Source organism: Cebidichthys violaceus, unplaced genomic scaffold (assembly GCF_023349555.1).
Source record: "Cebidichthys violaceus isolate CVI_PGR_0920_01 unplaced genomic scaffold, fCebVio1.0.p SCAF_29, whole genome shotgun sequence".
Classification (NCBI taxonomy): Eukaryota; Metazoa; Chordata; class Actinopteri; order Perciformes; family Stichaeidae; genus Cebidichthys; species Cebidichthys violaceus.
In genome coordinates this window covers 1106198-1130764 of record NW_027176472.1, presented here as the reverse complement: position 1 = coordinate 1130764, position 24567 = coordinate 1106198, and the positions used below count along the sequence as shown (strand labels likewise).

Sequence of the window (24567 nt, the reverse complement as noted above, 5' to 3'; positions counted from 1 at the left end):
CTTCGGGGGGGGGGACGACGACGAGAGGACGGATGTGGAAACATGTGTCTGCTGAATAATAATAACCAATAGAAATCAGTGTCAGTGTGTTTATCTTGAACAATTGAGACCAGCTTGACTTAGCGGAGATTATCGGTCTCATTTGGACGGTAACACTACGACTCTCTCCTCTCAGACTCTGAGAAAGCAGCGGTTTGTCAGAATCATTATCTCCAGTATTTTTCCATCTGCTCTTTTTTTGCCAGATTCTGCAGACTGGACCGTACAATCCAGATGTGGTTTGGCCTCAGATGTAGAGCAAATCAGACTTCTGCTCTTGCGGTGCAGATCAACTGTACAGAACAGACGCTTTCTGGCAGACTGTGTGTTATCAGGACAGAAAACGCACCTGAGCAATTAAAACACATTTACTGTGATGGTTCAAATGACGGATTAATATCTCTTGAAAGATTCAGTATTGATGCTGTAGTAATAAATCTGTTGCAGGCTGTTCAAGGCCCTGAAAGCTTGGTTTCAAATGTTTATTTAACAGTAATGAAATAGGCCAGACTCTGCGGTCTATTATGCACGTACAAAAAGGTAGATAATCTGCTTCATCGGGACTGTGGGGGTGCAGTTTGTTCAGATGTGTGTGAACAGTGGCATCTCCCTGAAAACATGCTAAGACTGCTGCACACAAATACAACACATCACCTTTTTTCCTACACAAAAACCACAAAGACAGAAAGCTATCATGTGAAATACATGACAAAAACATGCATGTTAATGTAGGACCTCATTGTAAAAAGATAATTGGTTCTCAGAGCCTTCAGACTTCGAGTCTGTGAGACAAATAAAACAAGTTTGTGATGCTACGCCAGCTGAAGTCCTCGAGGGCAGCGGATCACGAGCAGACCTCCACATGAGCTCAGCTCACCAGCCGGTGCACTTATTTTCTGTTCATAAACGACGATGGGAGCGGGACAGACATATTGTTCTGCACGGCCCTGAAGGAGCGGAGTAACTGGAGGTGGCTCCGCCCACTCCCAGATGACAGGATTGGGAGCAGGTGTTGGGAAGCCACACACCTGGAGCTGATCTCCTCCTCGTGGGAGAATGAAGGACAAACACCGAGTTCACGGTGGGTGGTGCGTGTTAAGAGTGAGGAGGTCTCTGTCTCCTCCGCCCAAAAATCTAAAGGGGTGAACTTTTGTTGTAGTTTGAACCGGTAAGTTGGCTCGCGGAGCGGCTACGTTTTTGGTTTTCTAGTTATATTAAGAGGGCTCCTAGAAGAGCTAGATTACTGTGATTTTGGGTTAAGTGTTTAAAAACCCTGCTGACAGTTAATAAAGAGGCAAAAAAGATTTTAATTTCTATGTCTGAAGTCACTATTGCTGAAGGTTTATCTTTTACCTTTCACACAGTAAAATATCTGCTCACTACACAGCTTAGCCACTATTAAAAAAACAAAAATTAGGGATGAAATAAGGTTTGTCACAAGCATTAGAAAATATAATACAATATATTGTTGGATTCTCAGAAACTCTAGTCCGCACCTAAATTCTCAGATGGTTTGTAACCATTATTATCTGATCGGCACTGTTCCTCCACCTCGAGTTAATCAATAAAGAGAAAAATAGTTGAGTGAGAGGACCAGCGGGACGTGCAATGGATCACAGGGACAGATTATTCTAAGAACGTCCCCCGCTGGAGCACAACACACAGCTTGTTGTGCTTATAAACTGTGAAGTCTCACTTCAGACTGATCCTTTCAGAGTCAACATCGCTCCATGCCTGTTAAAACATTCTTTGATTTAAAGATGAAACTGAGATGTGATTTTGTGATCCGCTGGCTTTGACCACAGTGAACATGATCCCTGCAGTGTATAAACCGCCCGGTAGAAATGAACCGGCGACTGAGGCTCCAGACCTCACTCGGTAAACCTCAACAGACCCGATTGAGTCCAGATATTTAACGGTCACCGCAGGAGAACAGGTGCAACTAATACCAGTGATGGCTGTGCTCCATTTAGAGCTAGGTGTGCCAGGAAGCCAGCACACCTAAATGGAATGCAGCCATTCTGAATGTAATCGGTTACATTTAGTGCCGTGAGAAAGGCGTATTGTTTGTGAGTAAAGAGGCCGAGTGAGAACGGTGGATGTGGGAGTGAGGCGCTTCAGCTGTTTTCAGTTTGAGATCTTCTACTTCTAATAAACACTTGAGTTAAACTAAACAGACAATTTCATCCTGACAGGAATAACATTAAATATGTAGAGCTGCACTGAGCAAATAAATGACAGCTCACTGGCCACCGGGTTTCAGTCCAAACACCAGTCATAATGCACCAATTAGTCCGATACCTGACTCCCACATGATGGAGTTCAGTTTAACCGACTCGATGCTCCACGAGGCCAAAAGTATGTGGACGCCTGAGCATTAAAGCCACGATATGAGACAGAGGGACATGTGGTTCCAAAACCATGGGCTCTATTCTGCTGCTACATCAGCCTCCACTCTTCTGGTTTCAGGATGTGGAGACTGACTGCAGGGATTAAAGAGCATCAGTTAGGTGTCGTCCATCACTGGTGTTTAGGTCTGGCTCACAGTTTGCAATCCAGTGAATCACAAAGGTGTTATTTGTACGATATAAAACACCTCAGCACACATAGCCCACATGTGGGTTTTGAGGCTTTACGCGTCTTAAAAAGACACTCGTCCGACGGCAACAATCCCCGTAAAAATCCATAAAACCACACCTGTTATTACCGCTAATCAGCGCAGAAGAGCACGGAAATGAGATGGTAACTTTAAAAGGACTACAGGTGCATTTTTACACAATTCCTTTGATTGATTAATGTTGATTATAACAAGAAACCAATGATCATTAAGGTAAATACCATTACCAAGAGGTTGTTCACTCTGAAAAGGTTTGTCGTTGAAGAAAAGGTCCATTCAAAATATCAGTCAAATTCCTTGTATTATTATGTGTTACTTGGCCACTAAAGCAGATTCTTTCTTCTGTAATTCTTGTTTGTAAAATCTATTCTTGTGAAGTTTTAGACTCACGAGTATAATGGGAGGGTTGGGGTGGACTGGGTTGGGCGGCACTTTTTACAACCGTAATAATTTGAATGATGCAGCTGTTCCATGCATGTATACGTTGTGTCATACGTGGCAAACATGTACGGTGGGTTTAATGGGGGAAAAAAAGCGATAAAATTGCTAAACAAAAGAAAGTGGATTCTGATTCCAGATTCATGCGACGCCTCACAGACAGAGGTTTGATTGGAGACGATGTGACGTAAATACACGGGGAGGAATGGTGTGTAAGCTGTTCTCTTCAGATCAGCTTCACATCAATCTGCAGCATCAGCTCTTACCCAGACAGGAAACTGCTGAAGTTCTGCAGGTCGCTGGCGTCCATCACCACGTTCAGCTCACTGATCGTCCTCTCGCATCCTGAACCGTCCTGCAGGACAAAAACGCACAATGACTCAGAGTCACTTCATCAGTGCAGTGACGAATGACAACGCGTTGTCAAATGAAGCCTGTGTGTACATGATCTGTACATGATCTGTACATGAGCTGTACATGATCTGAGGAGAGGAGACAGCAGAGTGAGCAGGAAGAGACAAGGATTTCAGAGATGCTGATTCATGTTGCATGTGGGTAAATTAAGTGCAACAAAAACACAGTTGAATGAACTGTATAAGCCTCCTGAAGGCCGGTTTTATTGTAGGACTGTTTCACTAGACTGCATTGGTTTTAGTTTGGCGTACCTAAAAAAAAAAAAACACTGACAAAACGATGTTTTCGGTTACTGTAAGTTGTACTAGCTCACAGTATGTTACAATGTAAAAAGCAAGTATTAATCAAACTGTAATAAGGAGTAAGAAGAGAGTGTTTGTTTACAAAAAGGACGGTTTCCAAATAACAGGCAAATAATGTCTTTTTAAAACAAGCCAAGATTTCAGAGTAGAAACAATAGAACTCATTTTAATGACACTTCTTCAATAAAACCAGCTGTTCTGCTGGTTGATCCAGTCTCAATGAAAACCAGAAGAGGCAACATGTAAAATGTTAAATTCAGACACTTCTCCAATATGAACTTACTTAGTGGATACTGGCCATAAAATAAATAACATTTTAAAAGAGTGCTTTTACTTTGAAGGTGACGTCTAAACCTAAAATGTGATATGTGTTTTTTTTATTGGCTCATCTGGTCGGGACAGTGCACATTATTAAAACATTCCTGTAAGTTAGCCAGAGCTAGCCAAGAGGCTATTTGTCATCTGTAGTCCTGATTGTTGCCGTTGGCATGACTTTATCTTACAGCACCTCACACTGTACTCTTCCTCTGAGGCCGTTTGGTCTGATGATTTGATGACGTTTAAGACCTCACAGTGAGGGGTTTTTTTCCTTCTTGTTTTGCATGCCTGACAGCTGCTGAGGTCTGAGTTGAGCTACTTAAATCTCAAGTGTGCCATTGACACCGCCACCAGTGAACCACTGAACACAGGCCTCTGTCACCCCCTGCTGGCTGGACGCACCATCAGCACCCATTCTGTTGAGTGTGTTACCTGAAACTAAACGTTGATTTTGTCCCTCTTAGAATTACTTTTGTGTAAATCCACAGATTTCTAGATCTAACACAAGTCTAAAATTAGCTGGATTCAAAATTGTGTTACTGAAAAGAAACAGCACTGTTGATCTTTGCTTGGTACAATGATACATTGTGCATGAGCAAAGGACACAAGTGTGCGAGTGCTCAAGTCTAAATAACAGCCAATAGTCTGAAACACACGGTGGAAGGCTACAAGCTAGAAAGCGATCAACTCCACTTGTCCGGTGCCTTGGTGAGGGGACAAATGGTGTCCACTGTGGACAAAGAGACTCTCTGTCTCTTCAACTAATTATTTAAACAATTAAAAGACTCACCTTGACCTCAGACAGCTGGAACTCCACCTGGAAGACCAGTTCAGAGCAGTGACCTGATATACAGAGCTGCTGGACCTGCTTCCTGACGCCTAGTAGACACACACACACACACACACACACACACACACACACACACACACACACACACACACACACACACACAGTGTAAGTACATTATTACACTATACGAGGGACCCACGTTTCTTGGCCCATTACTCCTGTACTACTGTGCTCTTACTGCTTTGCAGAGTCTTTGTGGTGCAGCTGTTCAGACTGATGCCATTAATCTGCGTCTGTAGCTTCAGATCCTCCTCCAGCTCCTCCACCTCCTCCTTCAGCCCGGACAGCACCTTCTCCTTGTCGTCTCCTCGTCTCTGTCCACACACGCACGACCTGTGGGGACGGACAGCAAACTGTTCAGCGACTCTCACGATAGCCCACGAGCCTTTGCAACGCCCAGGTTTACTTCAAAGTAAGCAGGACGACTAGGCTTTAAGATGTACAGTTGTATGTGGGGAAAATGCTGCAGGTTAAAAAGTGAAGGATGGTGTAAGAGAGATTTAAACGTGAGTAAAAACAAAACTCACAGGGCATCCTGCATCTGTCCTCTGAAGTTGAACGTTATGTCTCTGAGGTCGTCCTGCTTTTGGCGCCGCAACGCTAAAACTTCAGCCTGAAGAAGCTCGATCTGAGCCTCCAGCTCCGTCACCTCCTCCATGTTCTCTTCACTCATCTTCTCCATCGCCCTGAAGGACAAACACGGAAAATAAACATTTGGAAGTTTCAAAATGGGTGAAGAGAGCAGCATAAATACTGCTACAATTTAAAAGTACTAAGTATTAGCATCAAAATACACTTAATGTAGCAAAAGTAAAATGACTCATTATGTAAAATGGCCCATTTTAGAAGAATCTGTATCATATTACTGGATTATAATAAGTGATGCATTAATGTGTTACAAATGTTGAAGCTGGACAAGTTGGAGCTAATTTCAACTACTCTATATGCTGCTGGGAATCTTAATCTTTAACAATATACATTATAATCAGTTGATTTATATTCTGCATTAATAATCAGAATCTGCAAAGTAACTTGAGGCGTAAAATACATTTTGTAGAGTAGAAAGTAGGGGAGCAGAAGTACAAAGTGACATAAAATGAAAATACTAAAATAAAGTAGTAGCTCATAATTGTATTGCAGTACAGCATCTTATTTACCTTCCACCACAGGTCTGATAAGTTGAACGTGTTTACCGTTAAAGTCCCGTACACCCCTTCTTAGATACAGTGTAAGGTACACACAGCTGTTTTCAGTTACTCTTGATTAGACTTCTTCTCGGGACTTTGTGGAGGTGTATCAACTAATTGGGTGACATCCTTCCGAGTTTCACGGTCGCTTTATTAAAACCCGTTGAAGTGGGATAAATAAATAGCACGTTTATCATTCTTATATTTGTAGAAGAAGACTTGTGACTTTAATAAATCCCCGTCTACCTGAGAAGAGGTCTAATCAAGCAGAATAACTGAAAACACTAGCGTTAGTTAACTAAAATGATGCTGACTTTAACAACAAAATAAATTGCCCTTGGTGGAGTTAGACTTAACTGTCATGTCTACCATTAACTTACCGTATTCTTCTTGGTTGTAATGTCGAATTATTTGAATAAAAGTAACTTAAAAGCACTGTATTAAACCCGTATTGCCATTACCTGAATGATTCTCGATTCTTCTTCTCCCTCACAACCAAAACAGTTTGGAGCCTCGCGCCCTCTGGACTCTTTCACTTTCCACGTGTCGGAGGGGGGGTGGAATAAACTATATCTGTGAAGAAGGGTCAGACTACGTGCCTCTCTTTTGATACAAATACGGCAAATGTTTAGATATTAACATTTTAAAAGTACGCTTATTGCATTTATTTGTGTATTATTGTTAATAGGTAATAAATAAAAAACTTGAAATGATGAGACACCCCCCTACATTTAACGTCGTAACTGTAACAGCTGTGACAGTCCAGAATGATTACAGCGGTTTTAAACAAATGGAGAATTTTACACTCTTAACCAAGATAATAAAAAATTTCCATAAATTATCGTACCGGCAACCTTTTCTGCGTGTTTTTTTTATTTTTTCCTAAAGCTGTTGTTGAATCTCACACAGCGGAACCTTTCAGCTCTGCGGAAACAAGCGCGGAAGGGAAAGTCGTCAGGATTGCATTGCAGCCCCGGACAGAGTTAAAGGGAACACCACTTGGATACATGTGAGGTAAACATTTGTTTTTGTTTTCTGTCTATATAAACGAAACCGGTAATTTGATCGTGATAATTCTACCAGCTCTGTTATAAATTCGATTATTTAGGGGTAGTCGTTTATTTAGACTGTGAGCAGTAGGGTTTTGCACGAGGACTGTCTCTGGCTGCTGGCTCACACTCACCTCACGGTAGCTCCACTATCTCCACTGAGCTGGATGGAAACGTTAAAGTCCACGAGTCGTCGTTACTTACTTATTTTCCTCTTTATATCGTAAACTGTCCACACAAGGACTATGGTTGTGATCATGTGGATGTCTTCTTCTTTAACGTGTGTCACTTAAAAAAAAACGAGGTCCACCTTGCTACAGCTAATTTGTTCATTCAACTTTATGGTAATTTAGTCGGATATAGTTTGTGGTTTAATAATCCATTTATAAAGCTAAAGAGTGCAGATCCCTTCTAGCTGACAGAGAGAAACAACCTGCACTCCTGCACAAGTGTTGTGATGTTTATCAGAGCTGTCACCAGTAGGAATCTGTCCAGAAATTACAAATCACAAACAGTTTTCACAAAGAAGGCATTAGCCATGGTATTTTAACTGTCACATTCAAATAGTAAGATCAAATAGAAGGAAAACCAGTACTGCAAAAGTCAAGAATAATACATGTAAAATATAAATACATGTAAAGTACATCTGTTTTAAAATGTAAAGAGCTGTACTGTGTTGGTTGATAAACTCAACATTGATCAGTCAAACTGTTCTGACACTGTGTGCATAAAGTCAGTGGCTGGTGCATTGATGAGTATCTGACCTCTGCTGCTTGTTGTCTTGGAAGCGGAGCTATGAGGCGTCTGTACATCGGCGGCTTGAGCCACTCGGTCACCCAGAAGGATCTGAAGGATCGATTTGGAAAGTTTGGAGATGTGGAGGACGTGGAGGTCCGGACCAGGAGGGACGACGAGGGTGAGACGTCCAAACGCTCAGACAGACAGTCAGACAGCCATGACGATAGTTACAATGTTTCATCTTTAAATTCCATGTACTCGTGTTTTCTTATGCTATATTTAAATGTTTTACAGATTCTAATATCAAAAACATGCTTGAGATATGTATGTAATCCACCAAGGTAGTTTTATTATCATCATCATTATTAGATTCCTCAGTGACCAGTGTGTTTTCTGACTCTCCTCCTGCAGGTGTTCCTTATAAAACCTTCAGCTACATTAACATCAACATTTCAGACGCCGACCTGAAGAAATGTAAGTGAGCCAAACGTCTGAACATGTCCTTTATTATCATCCAGCCTTCACCTCTTATTACTGTAAACAGGAGAAAACAGGGTCAGTGTGAGGAGGTAACGCTTGGATCAGGTTGATTCAAACGGGATGATTTGTTTTCTTACTTTGCTTTCAGCAGAACTGACATCAGAGCTTGTGTTGTGTCGTCTTGTTGACGTCGGTGTGTTTCCTCTCCAGGCATGACGGTGCTGAACAAATCCAAATGGAAAGGAGGAACTCTGCAGATTGAAACCGCCAAGGAGAGTTTCCTGCACAGGTGCAGTCATGTTCACTTCACCGTGAAAGTCTTCTGAGAAGAGGAAGTTCACATGTTTATAAATCAGTTTTATTTTAAGTGGGCTGAACCTAACAATGACCCTCAGTATCGACTCATCTGAGCTGTATTTTCACGTTGGTTATAAATAGAGTTTGTCTATAAAATGTCTAAAAAAATGTGTTACCATAATTTCCAAGTGAGTCCAAGGAGACATCTTTAAAGTCTGTTTTTATCCAAAACACACTTTTTACAATAATATAAAAAAAGAAAACAGCAGTAAATTATCACGTTGGAGAAGCTGCTACCAGAGAACGGTTGTTATTTTTACTTGACAAACGATTTCTGTCTGAGATGTTTGAGCAAAACGCATTAAGGAGGATCAGAATCAGAAACGGTTTACTGACAAGTACGTTACACATACAGTGAATTTGGCATGATAATTGTTGCATAACAACATGCACTCACTGTTATGAATTTCAGGTTCTGATCAGCACCAAACTTAGGAAAAGGGAACAGATTTTTCCTTAAAAACAGATCTATAGTTCTGAGGAGTTCATTCAAATAGATTCCAGAGATTCTCGAGGGTGAAGTGTCTCCTTTAGGCTGCAGAGATTATATGAAGTCATAGGAACCCCACACTGATGGTCTATGGCGATTGGTCCTGATCCCGGTGCGTTGGTGGTGTTTGTGTCTCTAGACTGGCTGAGGAGCGGCAGACGGCGGAGGAGCGGCGCCTCCAGCAGCCTGAAGCGGAGGACGAGAGACAGAAGATGCTGGACTCCCTGAGCAAAGCCGGCGTGGACAACTTCACCATGAAGGCCGCGGTGCCGGGGACCGAAGTCCCGGGACACAAGGTCTAGTCATCTCCTGCTTCCTGTTTCTGTGTAGACGCTACATCCAGCAGAGCCCCAGCTAAGCTTCTTCTTTGCATAATTTAGGCTTTTTGTGTGATGTGCAGCAGCAGCATGTGTGAGGCCGGAGGCGTTGACTGTGACTCTGGCCGCTCTGGTTTTCAGGACTGGGTCGTGAGTAAATTCGGGCGGGTCCTCCCCGTCCTGCAGCTCAAGTGTCAGAAAGGCAGCCGAGCGCGAACGCTGAAGTACGACCCGTCCAAATACAGCCACAACATCCGCAAGCTGGACCGCTCCGCCGGTCCAGAGCAGCACACGCCGGTCACCCAGCTCACCTGGGAGGAGCGGGGAGGAGACGATGACATCAGCAAGAAGAGGCGGGGAGAGTTCCCCCCGTATGAGCCGCCGAGACGCAAGAAGAGGCGGGCGGAGGTGGTCAAAGCCCACGATGCTGAAGGCAGAGCCGGGTACAGATGTCCATCAAAAAACATTAGATTTAATATAGAAACTGATGGATCCATCTTTTTTGATTTATCAGCCTCAAATATGTTTTGTGTCAGAGATCCTGTATCCTGTATATTTAGTGTAAGAATACAGCAGAGATGAGGTCTCCAGTCTGTATATCTGTATTGAGGTTAACAGTAACTTGAGGTGTTTTATCTCCTCCTCTTAGGTTTAAGACTGTCGACTCCGTCGTTCACACCGATACTCGTCGCTTCACCAACGGAGACCAACCACCGACCAACCACAGGCCGGCTCAGAGGACGCCGCGCTTCACTGACTGGGACGTCGATTCAGACGAGGAAATCCGCAGATTGGTGGCGGCCCAGAACACCTCCCATGCTGCACTGCGGCAGGAAGGGGAGGAGGATCAGCTGGAAGTAGTCGGACTCGACTACTTGGTGAAGTCTGGGCGGAAAGGTAACAGACATGTTTCTGTTTTCTGAGAAGTTGAATTCTTAGAGGAGCTTCTGAACAATCAGATTAAAATGATACCTCAGCAAATAAAAAAAATATATGTATTGATAAATATCTCTTATATTTTGTAATTGAAGAATAAAATATATAAACTATATAAAAGGACCAACTCGTAGTTCTATGAACGTTTGTGAATTTATTCCCTGAACCTCAGGATGTATCTGACGACTAGACAAAAAACTCTTTTAATAAACTGTCAAAATGTGACAAGTTGTGCAAAAACAAGCTCTTCTTTGGGATTCCAGGAGGTCCAGACGACAAAGACGAGAACGACTACGACTCCGCAGACACGGATGAACTCTTCGCCTCCAGGAAGCCTCCTCTTCCTCCTCTTCCTCCACCGCAGGAGAGATCGACTCCACAAGCTCCAGCGCAGCTCTCAGGAAACGACAGGAAGAGAAAGATGAAGAAGAAGAAAAGTAAAGCTGGAGAGGAAGAGGACGATTCGTCAGGTGCTGAGGAAGAGGTCGCCTCCAGGAAACCGTCTGGTGAGCGCAGTTCTCAGAACCAGAGTAAGAAGATGAAAGTGCTCCCTGTAGTGAGTCTCCCTTGCTCAGAATCTGATGAAGATGAGGAGGAGGAGGAGTTAGAATCGGCTGATTGCAGCTCAGATTCTGACTATGAAGCCATGTTTTCTAACGTCACCCGTCTGGAGATCTCCCTGGCTGATCTACAGAGGCTCGCTGAGGAAACCTCTGGACAGGAAGCTAACCTCACGGCCGGCTCTTCTGAACGACCTGCGCCCAAGAAAGGCACCACGCCGGAGGAGATCCTCGCCGCCATCATGGAGGACAGCAGCGACGATGACGAGCAGCGGCAGAAGAAGAAGAAGAAGAAAAGGAAAACAAAAGCCATCAAAGTGTCAACGCCGCTGCCCGCCTTCCAGGGAACGAGAGCGCTGACTGAGGAATCAGAGACAAAGGAGAGTCAGAGGAGACGGAAGAAGGAGGAAGAGGAGGCAGCATCTTCATCCTCCAGTTCCTCCGCTGAAGAAGACGAGGACAAGCAAAAAATAACTTTGACTGAAGACGCTGTGAAAGCAGCACCTCCCTCGACTCCTCACAGTGAGTCCTCCTCCAGCGAGGAGGAGGAGGAGGAGGAGGAAAGAGAAGGAGAGGGGGAGAAGGAGAAGGCTGTGAAGAACATGGCTAAGAAAGCTGAGACAGCTTCCTCCTCTAGCAGTGAGGAGGAGGAGGAGAGGATGAAGGCCGATCAGACCGGTCTTACAGCTAAAGCTACAGCAGCAGCTTCACCTTCGTCGTCCAGCTCCTCCGCCGAGGAAGACGAGCAAGAAAATGCTCCTCACAGTGAGTCCTCCAGCGAAGAGGAGGAGGAGGAGGAGGCGCAGGCTCCTGCCCGGGCGCCGTTAGGAGCTAAAGAGGAAGAGGAGCGTCAGAGGAAGACCAACATGAGGAGGCTGGCTGCCGTCCAGCAGAGACAGAAAGAGGCTGAAGATCACAAGAAGCTCATCCAGGGAGCTCTGTCCAACCTGGTGGGTTCACCTGGGAGAGGGTCTGCTGTGAGCTCTGGTTGAGGGTTCAGATCCGGCCTTAAGGGGTTCAGGGTTCGTTTTGGGTTGAGGCTCTGGGGTCTGGATTGTGCCAACGGAAATATTTTACTCTTTATAATATAAACTAATTAGTTAAACCTGAGCTGAATCTTTTCCTTGGAGTAATATAGTTTAGGAAACACAACAGATTCACTAAGTTTGCATCACAAACCTCTGATTGAGATCTTTGAGGTTTAGACTTCTATTAGTTTTTAATTCATTCGTTTTGCTCAAAATCACAGATTTGCCACAGAGGGCTTCACAATCAATTTGTCTCCGTTAGGATGCTCCAAAGGCAGGAGCAGGGAAACACATCGTCTTTGGCTCTGATGATGAAGATGAAGACGAGCAGCAGACGACCTCAGAGGTCGCGACGCCGAAGAAGACGCTGTTCCAGGACGGCCAATCGGAGGACGAGGCCACAGGTGACGAGGCAGCAGTCAGCGAGAAGGAAGCGACCAAAGGAAAGGTGAGTGAGGAGTTTATAAATGCCTTTTTTTATTTATTTATTCATTATTATTCACCCAAAGATCAAAGTGACGTGAAACCTTCAATCAGCTGTGTGTGTGTGTGTGTGTGTGTGTGTGTGTGTGTGTGTGTGTGTGGGGTCAGGTGCGTGCGAAGCCATCTGTCCCTCAGCTGTTTGGCGGCAGCGAGGATGAGGAGGATGGTGATGAAGAGGAGGACGGCAGCAGGTTTGACGTCAGGCCTCAGTTTGAAGGTCGGGGGGGACAGAAGGTGAGAAAAGGAAAAAAGCTCCTTAAGCTTAAATAAATAATAAATAAGCTTAAATATTAGTTTTATTCAAATGCAAACCCATAATTGTGTGTTTGTGTGTGTGTGTGTGTGTGTGTGTGTGTCCAGCTGATGGAGCTGCAGTCTCGCTTCGGGACAGACGAGCGATTTCGAATGGACTCTCGCTTCCTGGACGAAGAGGAGGAGGAGTCAGGTGAGGCTGTGGGGGGGGGGGGGCTCATTCAGTGACTTCACATTAAAACTAATTAGTTCATCAGTCCATTCGTCCGTCTTTCACATCGATTAGTTTAGCTCGTTGACGTATTTTAATACATTTTGTCGTCGTCTTCCTGCTGAATAACCTGTTCCTGTTTGTGATTCAGAGGAGGAGAAGAAGAAGAAGAAGAGCGTGACCGAGGAAGAGGAGGCTCTGGAGGAGGAGAGGAAGAAGAGCCTGTCGATCTTGCAGAGCGTCCTCGGCAGCAGCCAACAAACAGGCAGCGGCAAGACGGCCGTCAAGACCAAGACCTTCAGGTGAGCCACGAGAACTCTCACTCATCCAGTCTGACAGGAGCATTTCATCTTTAATAGAGAATCTCTGTGTGTGTGTGTGTGTGTGTGTGTGTGTGTGTGTGTGTGTGTGTGTGTGTGTTTGCAGAGACGTCTCGGCGCTGCATTACGACCCGAGCAGAGAGGAACACGCTGCGTTTGAGACCAAAACAGACGAAGCCAAGAAGGAGAGGTACGAACACAGAAACTATGGACTCCTCATCGATTCTGGATCAGCACCGTTATTGATCTCAATAACCAGATAACACAACATGTTAACGATATCGATATTTATGTTTTTTAAACAGGCCACTGTGAGTTCAAGAGTATTATGCTCCATCAATGCAGTACTCTTTGAATATACAGTATATGTAAAATGAGAGAAAATAATTCCTTTGTAACGACAATATTGGGTATTTTTTGTAGAATTAATTGCCAAAAAACGTCAATTTGATCCATTCTCAAGTGATTCTAGAACACAAAAAAAACCTCTATAACTAAATATAATGTTTAAAAAAAGATACTGAACAATAATGTCGGATGCAGGAGCAGCAAAGAGCTCTCAACAGAATGAAATAGATACATAATCAACCGGTTTAAAGTTGATCTTGTTTAAATTTAAAGTCCTCACAGTGAAAAGTACCATCATGTCCCCATCATCAGCTCTAAGTGTTCTCCAGTAAAACGGTCATGTGATCTGTCGTCTTCACAGCAAGGCGGCCAGGAGGAAGAAGAGGGAGGAGGCCCAGAAGCTGCCGGAGGTCTCCAAGGAGATCTACTACGACGTGTCCGGAGACCTGAAGGCCGTGTTCGGTCAGACGAAGGAGGACGATGTCGTCGTCGCCGGAGGAGGAGGAGAAGGAGACGAGGAGACAAACTGGGACCGAGAGGAAGAGGCGGTAGAAGAAGAAGAAGAAGAAGAAGAAGAAGGAGGGAAGGAAGAACAGCCGACCCTGCAGTCGTCTCTCCTCTCGGCTGATCCCGGAGCAGAGAACGAGGAGGCGTCCGGATTCAAGTTCTCCTTCTTTGAGGACGACGCAGAAACAGGAAGTGGAGAGCCGGGTGGGTTACAGGACAGACGTTTGTCTCACACTGTCCGAGGGAAGATTTGGGTTTCCTAATATCTTTAAAAATCTCTCTTCCAGCGGAGTACAAAGTAGAGAGCATCCAGGCACCAAAGGTGTCATGGCAACAAGACCAGCGCTTCCAAGACAGCAGCTCAGAGGAGGAAGAGGAGGAAGAGCAGGAGGAAGAGGAGCAAAGCGGCGTCGCCGCTAAAACCACAGAGTGAGAACAATGAATATTAAATCAAAGTTAATTCAGTCAAACAAGTTTTAGTTTATTTGCACAATTTGAAAGAATACACAAACATAACGGAGCACTGAGCTTATTTGAAGCCTAAATAAAGTCATATTTCACAATATTATTAGCATAAGATTAATATACAAAAGATATGAGGCTCCTTCTGACCTCCATACACGCGAAAAATCACTGCATGGAGTTGATGTAATTATTTCAGGGAGATACTAAACTTCATGTTTGAAGTACAGAAGACGTTTTTTAATTTTCAGTTGAATGTCTTGTGTGTCTCTGTGTTCACAGAGAGGAGACGCCTTCAAAGACGCAGCTATTCTTCTTCTACCTCGGTGACAGCAGACTGACGGGTTTGTATTTGAAAGAACATTAAAACATATTGATATGGGATTCATTCAAATGTTCCTCTGAAGTTGATGAGGCTTTTCTCCTGCGTCTTTGTCCTCCATCAGAGGGCCCCAGGTCGTTCTGTCGTCCCGCTCAGCTGGAGGAGCAGAGGGAGCAGTGGGAGGAGAGGAGGAGCGAGCTCAGACAGGTCCGCTGAACGTCTACAGAAACAGCTTTTCAACTCTCCTTATGACTACAATATTCCTCCCTTTGTATGCGTTAAAGAAAATGAACCTTTCTTAATATCAGCCTCAAACTGAGAGGAGGCCTGAACTGAAATCATTACGTTTTAAGAAAGATATTTATGCTTTTCTGTCTGTTTCCACAGGAGTACCGCAAAAAACACAAGGACGCCAGGAGGAAGCTGAGGTCCTCCCTGAAGAGCTGAGGATTATGGGAAATGAAGTCTCTGTTCCAGGTCACTGCTCTGGGTTTCAGAATCAGGATTTGACCGATCGTTTCTCCCCTCTTGGTGCCGTTTTGTGCACCAGACTGATTTCCACCGTCAGCAGGAGGGACAGACACCAGATGGCAGCTGAAGACGCAGAGTGAGAGTTCAAGATCGTCAGAGTATCGCATTTATTTTGTAGTTTGTGGTCAGGACTTGCTGTCGGTCCATCTTGTTCGGTTTTCTGGTTAGTTGCTTTGGAAATGAAACATACAGCATATAACGCAACAGCAGCAGCCAATCACAGCCTCAGAGGACCAAACCTGTTATTAAAAAAAATCTATAAATAAACAAACTAAATAAGAAATATGTGCCTTCACAAGGAAATAAAGACAGTTTTGGTCTTCCATACGTCCCATCTCCTACACGTATTAGACTAAAGTGTGATTGTTGTGTTCTGATGACTCATTGTGGACTTTAGTTCTTGCCTCAGTGTCACTTTTCTCTGAGAAATAAAGTCAAATGATTGTTTTGTGACGTTCAGATATGAGGAAGCGTTCAGTTTGTGGGAATTCACTCAGTGTACAGATCCATGGAAGCGAAAACTAATGAAACCAATCCTATCTTGATGAACTTTATGATCATTTTGGAGGCTTTACTTTGTGTGGCTGCTGAATTCACTTCAATTATTAAATATTTTTTTGAACATATGTATTGTTTATTTAAAGCAAGTGTCGCCCAGATCCCCCAATAATAAATTGCCATTTTTGTCAGTTTGTAAATGGAAGTAGGTAATATGTGGACTACAATTTCAGTCCAATAGGTAATATTTTATATGCAGTGAAACTTTAAAAAAAATGTAACGTTTGCATCAATCAAGCCCAGGCTGTTTCAAAAAAGTCATATTTTGAAGTTATGTTTTTATTTTATTTTGAAATGTACAACCGGAAGCTCCGTGTTGTATTCTGTCTTGATACATAATGATGAACAACAAGTGCTGAAGTAGAGACCAGACTCTAAACTTCTGCATCAGGACCGGACGGAGGTGGGACAGGGAGAAACTATTTTATGGACATTTATTTTTTAATTCCAGGAGTCTTGTGTTTGTTGCTGCACATGTCTGTGAAAGAGAGATTTAACACGGACTTTTTATATTCAATTATATTTATTTAGTTCAAAAAGAAAAGAAAATGAGGCCGGTTTTGTTTATTTTGCTTCTCTGTCTGCGGACCGCGGAGCTCCGTCACACCTCCGCTCTGGAGACGCAGCCGGCGGAGGATGCTGGACCGGCGGCTGTAGGGACACGGGAGTCTGTCTCCCCGGACAGAACGTCTCTTGACCGGGATGAAAGTTCAAGAGTCGCCCGAGGAGCCAAAGATGGGGATTTCAGGAAAAGAGACCCTAACTCACCGAGCAGTTACGCGCCTCCTCCTCCGCGACGGTACGACGGTTACTTCACGACCACACAGCGGTTACCCGCATCCACGCGGCCGGGTAACGGCTCGTCACCGTCTGGGCTCCTCAACCCGCTGTTCCCGGTAACCGACGGCTCCTACTGGGCGTACGCGATCATGCTGCTGGCGCTCGTGCTGTTCGCCGCGGGCATCGTCGGGAACCTCGCGCTCATGTGCACCGTGTGGCACAACTTCTACCTGAAGAGCGCGTGGAACTGCATCCTCGCGGGGCTGGCGTTCTGCGACTTCCTCGTGCTGTTCTTCTGCCTGCCCGTGGTCGTCTTCCACGAGCTCACCATGAAGAGGTTGCTAGGAGACCTGTCCTGCCGGCTCGTGCCCTATCTGGAGGTGAGGTGGACGTTGAATGTTTATAACATTTTATTTTAAAGTTAATTTCCAGAAATTCTACTTTGACAAAAAAAAATGTACAAAAAGAGAAAACATATTGTAGAATTATTCATGTATTTCATTTTTAATTTTTTTAATACCTTTAATAATTGCATAACGTTATTATATACTTTCCCCATGTGTTTAAAATGGAATAAAATACAAAATAAATAAATATAAGATGTAAATATAAACAACTTACGCAGATGCTATTTAAAATAGTTAATACAATTCATTTCTTTATAGGATTGACAAGCTTTTTTAAAAATATGTATCTTTTTTTTACTTCCGGTCAACACGTTTGTAGATAAGTGCTTGAGGTAAACAGCCTACAGTAACAGTTACTATAACTAGTTACTAGTTACTATAAAGTGTTCTTTAACCCAAGTGCTGCATAAACTAAGCATTTGTATTCCAGTGGTGTTTTTGATCAATCTATTGATTTAGATTGTTTTATTAATTGCTCTGTCTGTTGGATAGACTGTGGAGGAAAACAGTTTAAAACGTCCATCATAGTTTCATTGGTGACTTTAAATGTCTTTGTCTTTTCCGACCAAAAGTTCAAAATCCCAAAATATTCAGTTTTCAACAATATAAACGAGAGAAAAGCAGCAAAGTAAGCGATTAATCAATTAAAGACAACTTGCTTTATCTTTCGATCAAGATTTATTTTAGTATTGATAACCACGAGTTAAATTGCTATTAAAAGTCTTTAAATGGGCTCCAGCCCTTCAGGCAAAGAGATGTCAAACACGTTAAACACTTTAAACAAGTTACTTGTGATGATAATAAGTTAATCAACCCCCCAAGTCTGCCGTCACTCTATCAGGGCTGTTTTTACTCCCCATGTTAGACTCTTTGTAAATGTTTTCCAGCTTAATGAAGAGACACCAGGGCTGTGATGAATGGCCTGTTTGTGTCTAGTTTCAGACTCAGAGCGGTCTTTGCTTTCAACAGACGTGCTGTTATGGACTGTTTGGTCTCTTCAGTTGTTATGAACCATCATGAAGCGACTCTTCTTCCCCAGCTCACAGACTCAAACAATGGAACACAGAGCTGTAGTTCTCAGGGCCTGGGGTGTCGATTTACAGGTTAAGACTACAGATTTATAGCTTATTTTAGGGCCCAGTGTTTCTGCAGGATTTAGATTTCTGTGTGAGTTTCATTGCTGTCAGCATTGAGAAGACCTGAAAACGACGTGGAGACTAGGGGTGCAACCATTTTCAATTAATCAATTAATTGCTTGGTCTATTAAATGTCAGAAAATAGTAAAATCCAGAGTTCCTTAAAGCCCTACAGCACATTTTCTAATTGCTTCTTTTGTCCAAGCAATTTAAAAAAAGATGGCAAATAATGAATCGATTATCAAAATAGTTGCTGGTTATGATATATATATAGATATATAGATATATGCCTACTCTAACTGCTTCGCATGTTCATAGTGTATGCTGTATCTTATTGTATCATATCAACCCCTTACTGTTTATTGATTTATACCTTCGTAATTTTGTACGTTACTCTAGATGCTGAACTGCAGTTCGTTGTCTCGGTACTCTGTGCAATTACAATAAAGTTTTATTCTAAAAATGTCAGAAAATAGTGAAAAATAGTTTATCCGAGTCTAAGGTCACATCTTCAGATGTTTAGGTTTTTTCTGACCAACAGTCAAACAAAAAACACATTTTCAGATTACAACATAAAACAGAGAAATTCATTAAATCTTCATATTTAACATCTACAAAGTGCTTTTTTTCCTCTAGAAAAATTACTTACAACATCAAAATATTTGGTATTTATCTTTCTGTCAATTGGCTCCTCTGAATATAATACGTCAGTATGTCCAAAGGATTATAAAAAGTAATCTAGTAGTTTACCCTCACGGAGTATTAACGCGGAGCCTCCTGGTCACTTTGTGGGGCTGTCAGAGGCTTCTTCAGTCTTCTGTTTCGGGGACAATATGGCCGACCTGTGGAGTCCTTGTTTTTGGCTCTGAACCAGCTCCAAATGTCCACACAGAGCTTTAAATCGCTGAAGTGGAGTTTTACTCATTTGTGATAACAGCTTGTATGCAGCAGTCTTCTAACAAGGTCAGGCTGCTGGCCTCCTCTAGCTGTTGTTGCCTCGGCTATTTTTATGCTAATGAGCGAATGAGTTTCTTGCTAATTAATTAACGTTCCTAAAGTGGTCTTTAGCAGCTTTAACCGCTCGCATTGAGACGGGGTTTGAAGCGGGTCAGGCTGCCAGCTGCCCCCGCGCTCTGTTAGTTAAACTATTTTCATGCTAATTAGAGCTCTGTGTTAATTATCTTCAGTTGTATCTCAACCGTTTGAGGTCATTAAGCACTCACAGAGGGAGGACATGTCTCCGTAATGATAGTCTGTGTTTTGGGCCAAATCTACCGACGTTAATGTGCGCGAGGCACCAATAACCGTCCCCGGTCTGAAGGCAACGAGCTGTCACAACAGAGTGCCTCTGTGTTCCCTCTGTGTTCCCTCTGTGGCTCCTTTTATTCCCCCGTTTCTAAGCCGTTTCTTACAGCCGGGTCTTATTACTGTAGTTTGGGGCTAATTTGCCTGTAGGGTGGCATAACAAGGCGAAGGAAAGCCTTAAATCTGTTCTTCAAGCAACAAAACACCTTCCTGTTCCCAATTTAGACCGGCCGTCTGCGCGAGGTCCTGTTCAGTCTGAGGTCCTCCGTCTAACAGGTCACGTGTCTGACTGGAGCAGCAGCATGAAGGACTGAATGCAGAGTTTAAACCTGGAAGCAGCGCTGCAAAGCTCTTATGCTTTAAACAAAGATACTGTCGTATAAACGAGAAGCTTTGATTTGTATTGGTTACAGTAGCAGAGCTTTAATGCTGATACCAAAGATTCAGAACCACGTTTTAAAGAGGTAGTTGTAACTAAATGCTACTGCTGGTAATAAAGATTTTTTTTTAGTTATTGACCATTAAAAAAAGAACATTTGTGCCTAATTGTACCAATTACCCTCTGGAGAAAAGGGCTGCAGAGCATCTGGACTGAAAATTAATAATATTATTAAAACATGATGATTATTATTATGATTATTCATTTTAACTTACTGAGTTGCAAGTCACATTTTCCCCATCGTTTCCCCATAAACAATGTCAAGTTAAAAACAGGATTCTTATTAATAAGAAGGTATAGTTTTATGGACATAATAATATACGGTGAGGAGTTCCAAAGTGTTTTTCTGTAATAATTCACAGAGCTTCACATTCTGTTCTGTGTAATCTGAGTTCATGGTCTTCACTTTAAATTAATTCACTTTTGGATTCTGGGTAATTTTGGATGAATTCTTGGTAAATATGTTTTTGTTCACAACTCCACAATCCTTTAGGGTTGTTCCATTATCTGGAAGAGTTCTGCGTTTAACTGTAGGAGGAGAAAAGACTAAACTTTAAACATCGTTGGGACTTATTGTCTTTAGATGGACGTCTCTTGTACGGAGCTGGACTTTGGGATTAGGGGCGGTTACATGCTGGAACTAACTAACATTTACTGCAGACTTAACGGATGTTTGAATGTTCCTGTCTGCACGAGTTTCCTCCCACGGTGCAAAGACATGCAGGACAGGTGAAGTAAATGGTGAAATAAACTGTACTTGTATGGAGCTTTTCTAGTCTTTCCGACCATTCAGAGCGCTTTCACACTACATGTCATCATTCACACCCGAGCATACACTGATAGCAGGGGCTAACAGGCAAGATCCATCAGGATCTACCTAACATTCACACACATCGACATGCCACTAGCGGAGCCGGGGATCGAACCGCCGATCCTCTGATTGAAGGACGACCCTGAGTCTGACGCTCTGTGATTTCAGTAGACTCTAAAATTGCAACCCTGCGAAAGATAAAAGGGCATTGATGACGGCTTATTGTAAGAATGACTTATTGTCTAATTGCAGATGAAGAACTAGATGAACCAGAACAAAGGATTTCTAATGAATGGCTTGTTCCAGACCTATGAAACCCTTTTGCTCCCCGAGAATCGTGTGTCGTTAGCCTTCATCTCTCTCTGTCACGTCTCTGTCAGGTGACCTCTCTGGGCGTGGCCACGTTCAGCCTCTGCGCCCTGAGCATCGATCGCTTCCACGCGGCCACCGGCCCCGGGCCCTTCCAGACGCCCAGGGTGGAGCCCTGCCAGTCCATCCTGTCCAAGCTGTCCGTCATCTGGGTGGGCTCCATGGTGCTCGCCGCCCCCGAGCTGCTGCTGTGGCAGCTCCTCCAGCAAACCGTCAGCCTGCCGCCGACGCTCCCCGGCGACCGGCAGCAGAGCCGGCCGGGAGACTCGCTGATGGCCGCCTTGAGGGCGCGAACGGAAGCGTTCAAGGTGGACGTCTGCGTCCGCGAGCCGTCCGTGGAGCTCCCCGAGGGCGTCTACCCTCTGGTGCTGACCTACCACGAGGCCCGCATGTGGTGGATCTTCGGCTGCTACCTCTGCCTGCCGCTGCTCTTCACTCTGGCCTGCGACTTGGTGACGAGGCAAGTGTTGGCCCAGCGTCTGCCGCAGAAACCCGCCGGCGACAAGGTGACCGGCGTGTGCTCCTCCGTCTCCTCCTCTTCATCGTCCTCCTCGTCAAAGAAGAAGAAGCAGCAGCACACCAGAGAGCAGAGGCTGCGCTCCACCGTGATGGCGCTCACCATCCTGTACGTGGCGTGCAACCTGCCGGAGAGCGTTTGTAACATCACGCTGGCGTACGTCTCCGTCCACGTGTCCGCCGCTCTCCCGGCTCTGGCTCTGCCGGCTCTGAGCCTCATCGGACAGTTCCTGCTGTTTGCGCGTTGCTCGGCGACGCCGGTGTTGCTGCTGTGTCTGTGTCGCTCGCTGGGCCAGGCCTTCATGGACTGCTGCTGCTGCTGCTGCGAGGAGTGCCTCCCCGACGGCAACTCCTCCTCCTCGTCCTCCTCATCTGCCTCGACCGCCGCCACCTCCAACGTGTCCTCGTCGCCGTCTCCGACCTCCCTGTCTCCCTCCGGCAAAGACGAGACGATGAAGAGCCTGTTGGCGACAGAACCGGCGGTCTGCTGCGACCGGGCCAAAGACTCGCCGACAGCCATCGGGACGCCCTGCTGAGGTCCACAACTGCGTTCAACCACAAGTTCATTACAACTTGGGTCTTATTTGTGTAGAATCATGTCATGGCATCGTTTCTATCAGTTCTACTAGTTTTAGATAGCTCTCTGGGAGGACTAAAGTGTGCGGACACCTGTGTCTCAGTCTGTTAGTCCTGGTTTAGTCTTAGTCCCTTATGAAGGGGAATATTTAAACTGATATTTTAGCGCCTCTAACTTTGGACCAACAGATCGTGTTTGTCCCTCGTCCCATTTCAACATGACTATGCAGAAAAACAACCAGCTCCATAAAGAAATGGTTTTCCCTGTTTGGTGCGGAAGATTTCGACTGACCTCAACCTCAACCACTGGACGAACTGGAACTCAAACTGTGAGCCAGATGTGAGGATCCATACTATCAGTGTTGGAGGAGGCTGCTACAGCAGCAGGTTAACGGCCACGGTGTTGGAGTCACATGTTGCTCTCGGTGTGTAATGGGTCGTTGACACGTTTTCTCTTCCAAAATGGAGTCGGTTTAACTAACAGATCTGTTTCCAGCCCGTCTGATCGTCTCGTGCGTCTCCACCTGCATCTTCTCAGATCTCAGCTGTTAACTCGAGAGAGTCCGGTGTTACTATGACTGATAGAAAACCCAGGTTGTGATAGATTGTAATGATCCTTAGATCTACGTCTGCAGGAGCAGACTTGTCTGAATAGAATTAGATGATTATATACAATATTTGTTTGTTTTTTGTATGAGAGTTTAGTGTTGATGGATTAAATCCTGTTATTGTAGTACTTATAATTATGAAACATGTTATAGTTATTAATAATGCTCAAACAGGATGTTAGTAGTATCTGTATGAGACAGAAACACTGATTTGTTTTCTTAACTTGAACTTGATCAGGCACAAATGTTGAAGCTATGAGAAACACTGCAGTGTGAACTTTTGACTTGTTTTATTACCTTTTGGTTTAGTAAAGTTTAGATTTTCTTCTTTTGCATGACCTGTCAGTGATTCCTGACACTGAGTGTGTTCTTTGAATGTCTGGTACACACACTATCTACCGAACCAAGCAGTAGAGCTGGTGTTTACAGTTTACACTAATAGTTGGAATAGAAATCTGTATCTAAATATTCTATATTTTCACTATTGTCAACGAATCCCATAAAAAGACCAAAACCGACGATGAGACGATCGACTAACAAGTGTCGTCTGTGTATCCAAAGCCAGATGAATCCTCTTCCTCGGTGCCATCGAGCTTAAGAAGGCAAATCACTGTCAAAATTCGAGAGCGCAAATTAGATTCACGCGCGCGCGCAAATCAAACAGCCGCGCGCGTATTTTACTTTGTCGAGCGCTTTTACATCACTCCGCGAGCAAAATTCCCTCACGCGAGCGAAATTCCCTCTTGCGTGAGCGAAAGTCCCTCTCAATCGCTCGCGCGAGAGGGAATTTCGCTCGCGGAGTGATGTAAAAGGGGCTCGACAAAGTAAAATACGCGCGCGGCTGTTTGATTTGTGCGCGCGCGTGGATCTCATTTGCGCTCTCGGATTTCGGACTCCTGCTGCAGGAAATACTGTCTAGAGCCCCTCTTTACATCCCTCCCTCAGCACCGGAGGATGCAACTTGGTATCAATCCACTGCTGAAAATAGTCCCCAACAAATGCACTATTTACGTCTTCTTGCAGTAACTTGAAGACTACAGTGACCAGCTGTTTCAGGAGCCTTGTTTTTAGTTGAAACTATATTTTTGTGAGGTGTTTATAAATATTTTTGTCTTAAGTAAGAACCAATGAGCTTGGAGCAGAGAGCGACAGACAGGAGGGAAGTATCACACTGTTGGTTTTGGTCTGCAGGTGGGATTTGTTGACAATGAGAACATTATAAAATAACTTCAGTCATATTCTGTTAGTTTCTGTGACTCCCACGAAAAAGAAAGAGTCTCCTCAAAGTGTGCCAAACATGTTTTTACAAAATAAAATCAGCGTTAAAAAAACAGCAATGACTTTTTGCTGTCAAATATGGACTCGTGTTGTAAAATGTAAAATGTTCTCATAAAGCACTAGATTTAAATCTGCAGGCGTTCAGAGCCAGTTGGAGTTAAAGAAAAGAAAAGTCAGAGAGAAAAGTCACAAAGAGAAAACACAAAAAGACAGAAGACAATGGAGAAA

General features: G+C 44.0%; 3 protein-coding genes across 5 annotated transcripts in view; 2 read left to right on the top strand and 1 right to left on the bottom strand.

Moving 5' to 3' along the window:
- The window catches only part of cenpp (centromere protein P), a 76943-nt gene extending 70268 nt beyond the window's left edge, over window positions 1-6675 (bottom strand). Inside the window, exons 1-5 of one of the 2 annotated variants that reach the window (XM_068722329.1) lie at window positions 6627-6675; window positions 5506-5664; window positions 5157-5311; window positions 4919-5007; window positions 3361-3449 (exon numbers count right to left, since the gene is read on the bottom strand). In XM_068722329.1, coding sequence (XP_068578430.1) covers window positions 3361-3449; window positions 4919-5007; window positions 5157-5311; window positions 5506-5660 — 488 coding nt within the window. In that variant the 5' untranslated portion in view covers window positions 5661-5664; window positions 6627-6675. Of the gene's footprint in view, window positions 1-3360; window positions 3450-4918; window positions 5008-5156; window positions 5312-5505; window positions 5665-6545 lie in introns of both variants that reach the window. The other variant, XM_068722330.1, reaches the window with a different exon arrangement.
- A 429-nt stretch (window positions 6676-7104) lies between these two features.
- Window positions 7105-16015, top strand: nol8 (nucleolar protein 8). 2 transcript variants are annotated; one of them, XM_068722044.1, is made up of 18 exons: window positions 7105-7179; window positions 8003-8130; window positions 8364-8426; window positions 8643-8721; window positions 9419-9575; window positions 9738-10039; window positions 10246-10493; window positions 10796-12042; window positions 12383-12568; window positions 12712-12837; window positions 12964-13048; window positions 13221-13368; window positions 13493-13576; window positions 14096-14445; window positions 14529-14670; window positions 14986-15047; window positions 15150-15232; window positions 15413-16015. In XM_068722044.1, exons 2-18 carry the CDS (start codon window positions 8010-8012, stop codon window positions 15470-15472), a joined length of 3543 nt encoding a protein of 1180 aa, XP_068578145.1. In that variant the 5' UTR covers window positions 7105-7179; window positions 8003-8009; the 3' UTR covers window positions 15473-16015. The 2 variants fall into 2 exon arrangements, with proteins under 2 accessions (XP_068578145.1, XP_068578144.1); XM_068722043.1 differs by having other exon boundaries at window positions 13218-13368.
- A 457-nt stretch (window positions 16016-16472) lies between these two features.
- Window positions 16473-23871, top strand: gpr37l1a (G protein-coupled receptor 37 like 1a). The gene is made up of 2 exons (XM_068722045.1): window positions 16473-17274; window positions 21373-23871. The coding sequence occupies exons 1-2, from the start codon at window positions 16663-16665 to the stop codon at window positions 22411-22413; spliced, it is 1653 nt and encodes a 550-aa protein (XP_068578146.1). The 5' UTR covers window positions 16473-16662; the 3' UTR covers window positions 22414-23871.
- The last annotated feature ends 696 nt before the right edge of the window (window positions 23872-24567 follow it).